General features: G+C 33.7%; 1 protein-coding gene across 2 annotated transcripts in view; it reads left to right on the top strand.

Annotated features, from left to right (window-relative positions):
• LOC145278013 (monocarboxylate transporter 9-like) overlaps window positions 1-2,365 on the top strand; it is a 71,297-nt gene extending 68,932 nt beyond the window's left edge. For both annotated transcript variants that reach the window (XM_080130196.1, XM_080130195.1), the window contains one exon: window positions 1,513-2,365. In XM_080130196.1, the coding sequence (XP_079986322.1) occupies window positions 1,513-1,640 (128 nt within the window). In that variant the 3' untranslated portion in view covers window positions 1,641-2,365. The remainder of the gene's footprint in view (window positions 1-1,512) is intronic.
• Window positions 2,366-3,315: the final 950 nt, after the last annotated feature.

Genomic DNA, 3,315 nt, shown 5'->3' on the forward strand with positions numbered 1-3,315 from the left:
CTTTGAGAACTCTACCAAACTTATCCGCCAATTTTGGGTCTAAACACTTGAAATTTTAGATATAGGTTCCTTGTACATGAATTTAACTTAATAATATGATTTGAGCCCAAAACAATAACTGTTAAGAGGTCATAATAGGGGTCAAAGTTAAAAAAAAATACCGCTTTTTTTTTTTTTTTTGCTCAACATACACCTCCAAACACCCGGGCAACGCCGGGCTGAAATGCTAGTCATTACTATTTCTAATGAGACCTAAAGGATAAAAATAACTAGAATGCGGCATTTTATTTTTTTATTTAAAATAGAGATTGTTTTTGCTAATTCCTTTCAGGCGGTCGGAGTTATTTGACATTCTATTTGCTTTCTTGCAATAATTTTGCATTGTCGAAACAGCCGTTTAACACAGATTAACAACCAGTAGTATTCCCTGGAGTTTGAGTGGCAATAAGCCGTCCAAGGTTCCATATTTCCCGCGTCTTTCCAGTGAAGGTCTTGTTAGTGCTCTCTCCCTCCCTCTGTCTGCCTGTCTCTCTCTCTCTCTCTCTCTCTCTCTCTCTCTCTCTCTCTTATCTGTCTGTCCATTGTTTTTTTTTTTACCTTTTTACCTTTCACGATCTTTTGCGTGCGCCAAGGTTGATGCCACCAAATGTGTATGTGCGCGTGGTTTAGGAGAAATTTATGATTTTATTGTTAGTCTATAGTTATTGTCATCGTCGTTGTTGTTGTTGTTGTTGTCGTTGTTGTTGTTGTTGTTGTTGTTATTATTATTATTATTATTATTATTATTATTACTACTATTATTATTAAAATCTCATTGTATTCTTTACGTTTAAGATCATATAATATTCTATGGAGACAAATAAATCACTGTACCATTATTATACTGTGGACGCCTTCTACGATCCGAGTCAGTACCCGTTAGGAAATGATTCATAAAAAAAAGGGAAAGTTGATGGAAGTAAAAAAAAAAAATGATCCAAGAAAATGGTTAGGAATAGTTCACATAGGCAGTAGTTTAAATAAATATAGCTGGCTAATCATATGTGGAGGGTGAGAAGGGAAAACCTTTTTCTACTTAGATTAAGTAAATACACCGTACATAGAATTTCCAATAAGGTGTCAAGAATTTTAGTAGCTTTGAATTAATTTACGGCAATTTGTTGCCCGAGGCAAATCAGGCAGAGTTTTTGCAGACCCGAGATGCACTGCCTTCAACCAACCGACAAAGAAGCCTTCACAGACATCTATCAACAGAAAACGTTTGGTGGTACCTTTTCTACCACTCCAATGTATAAGAGATTATGTTTTTCTTGTGAGTCCATGTTACAATTATTTTTATATTCTTATAAACCAGTGCCCGAACCCTCGGCGATCACCAAGAGGAGAGAAAGGGAAGAAGAATATGATAAAGAAGAAAATAATGACGCACATGTGCGTTGGGGGTCAGCGATTGTCGAGATGCGAGCATGTTTTTGCGCTATTAATATATTTATACGATATTTATATTTTCAGGAACGTTATACAAGAGTATCCAGTCTTTTGCTGCCATTTTTTACTTTAACGGCGGAGTATTGTTCACGGGACTGATTGCATCCATCGGACTTCTCTACATGCAGGTGAAAGGCAAGTTTTGCGAATGAAGTTGATCGACAAAAGACAGATATTCCTAAAACTGGGCAAGTTTTGTTATATCAAAGCTTGCACTCTACGACAACCTATTAGTCAATTTTTTTTTTACATGGTAATCACCACTTATCAAGTCCGGGAAGCCACTCGGGAATAAGGGTTATTGCATGTGCAGTAATCAATGGGATAATATCGTAATAATAGTTAATAATGGAGATTTGATAAAGTGTCTTACTTAAGGGGGCGGTTTATCAGGAATTTGTTTATGTTGGACTGGAAGACATCCAAGTTGTAATCAGGTGGGAAACAGGCAGGCGGAAGAGAGTTCCACAGGCGTGCACTGCTAAGAAAGAAGCTTTGTTCATGGAATCTACGTTTTAATTTAGGCATAGATAAAGAATGGGGAAAATTATTGACAGTGGTTCCAGCTAGACGGGTGGTTTTTGTGAAAATTAGTTCGCGTTAGGCTCATCGCTTATAGACGCGATTGATGGCGTTACTTAGCTATATAATAAAACGATCTTATGAATCAACGCTGAGAATCAGAAACTAACTAGAATAATACCCGTCCCAGGAGGGGTAAAATTAATTTTCAGGACACAACAATGTTGTACCATTTTATGTTTCCTTACGATGATATTAAACCTTATATCTATAATCCTTTTTCTGATTTTAATCTAAATCTATTATATGATTTTTATTCTAGATAATATTTATAAATATATTAAGTTTTTTTTTTTAAGAAATTCAGGGAATCTTGTTTCGTTGGTGTTTGATTATTCTGGATCAAAAACAATGCAAATCAGAGATATTTTCATTTTAAAATAAGAAGTTTTCTTTATATTATAATCCCTAAAAATCCTTTGAAATTGCGAAAGAAACTTACATTTTAGGACTAATTGTGACTGTTAACCCGTATTGTTACAATTTAAGAAAAAATTGGGTTATTTAAATTTTCAGGCACTTTTTTAAAACTTTATTTGCACAAATGAAAATTAAACTAAATATAGCCGTCGTTGGAAACCCTGAAGCTACAACTGAGTTCCAGATTTCATAGTATACGGTTTATTAGTTTAGGAGTGAATCTTATAGGTAGAAATATGGAAACATAGTTCATTTTTTAAAGATAAACATCGTCTCATCTTTGGAGAAATTGAACCATAAATACTACTGATTAAAAAACTGGCATTAGTCTCCACAAATTACCTCTACAAGAATTACAGTATTCATATAAATCTTGTACGGTAGCATTTAGTATTTCTTGGGTTATAGAAGAACTGAAATATACACGGGTGTTAATATTTTGTAAAATTAATACTTCATGAATTTAGAGATTCAACGTAATAGAATATAGATATGGAGGGGTGATAAAGCTATAGCAATTCAGGAAACCGGCTGTTGTATTGATGTGATGTGTTAACAATGGAAAAAATAAAGAAAAAATAAATGCATATACGAAGAATATACGAAATAAATACATGAAGTTAAAAAATAATAAAAACAAATAAAACTTTTGTCAATTTTTTTTTTTACGTCACGCTAATACAACAGCCGGTTCACTGCATTGCTATAGCCTTCTCATACTCCTCCATATCTATTTATCAGCAATGCTCCTAGCAAACTACTCTTCTCTATTATTTCTAATAGAATATGTTAAAGTGTAAATGCATGATTTTGAAGTTCTTATAA

This window comes from Euprymna scolopes, chromosome 6 (genome assembly GCF_053919585.1).
Source record: "Euprymna scolopes isolate OS-2025 chromosome 6, ASM5391958v1, whole genome shotgun sequence".
Taxonomy (NCBI): domain Eukaryota; kingdom Metazoa; phylum Mollusca; class Cephalopoda; order Sepiida; family Sepiolidae; genus Euprymna; species Euprymna scolopes.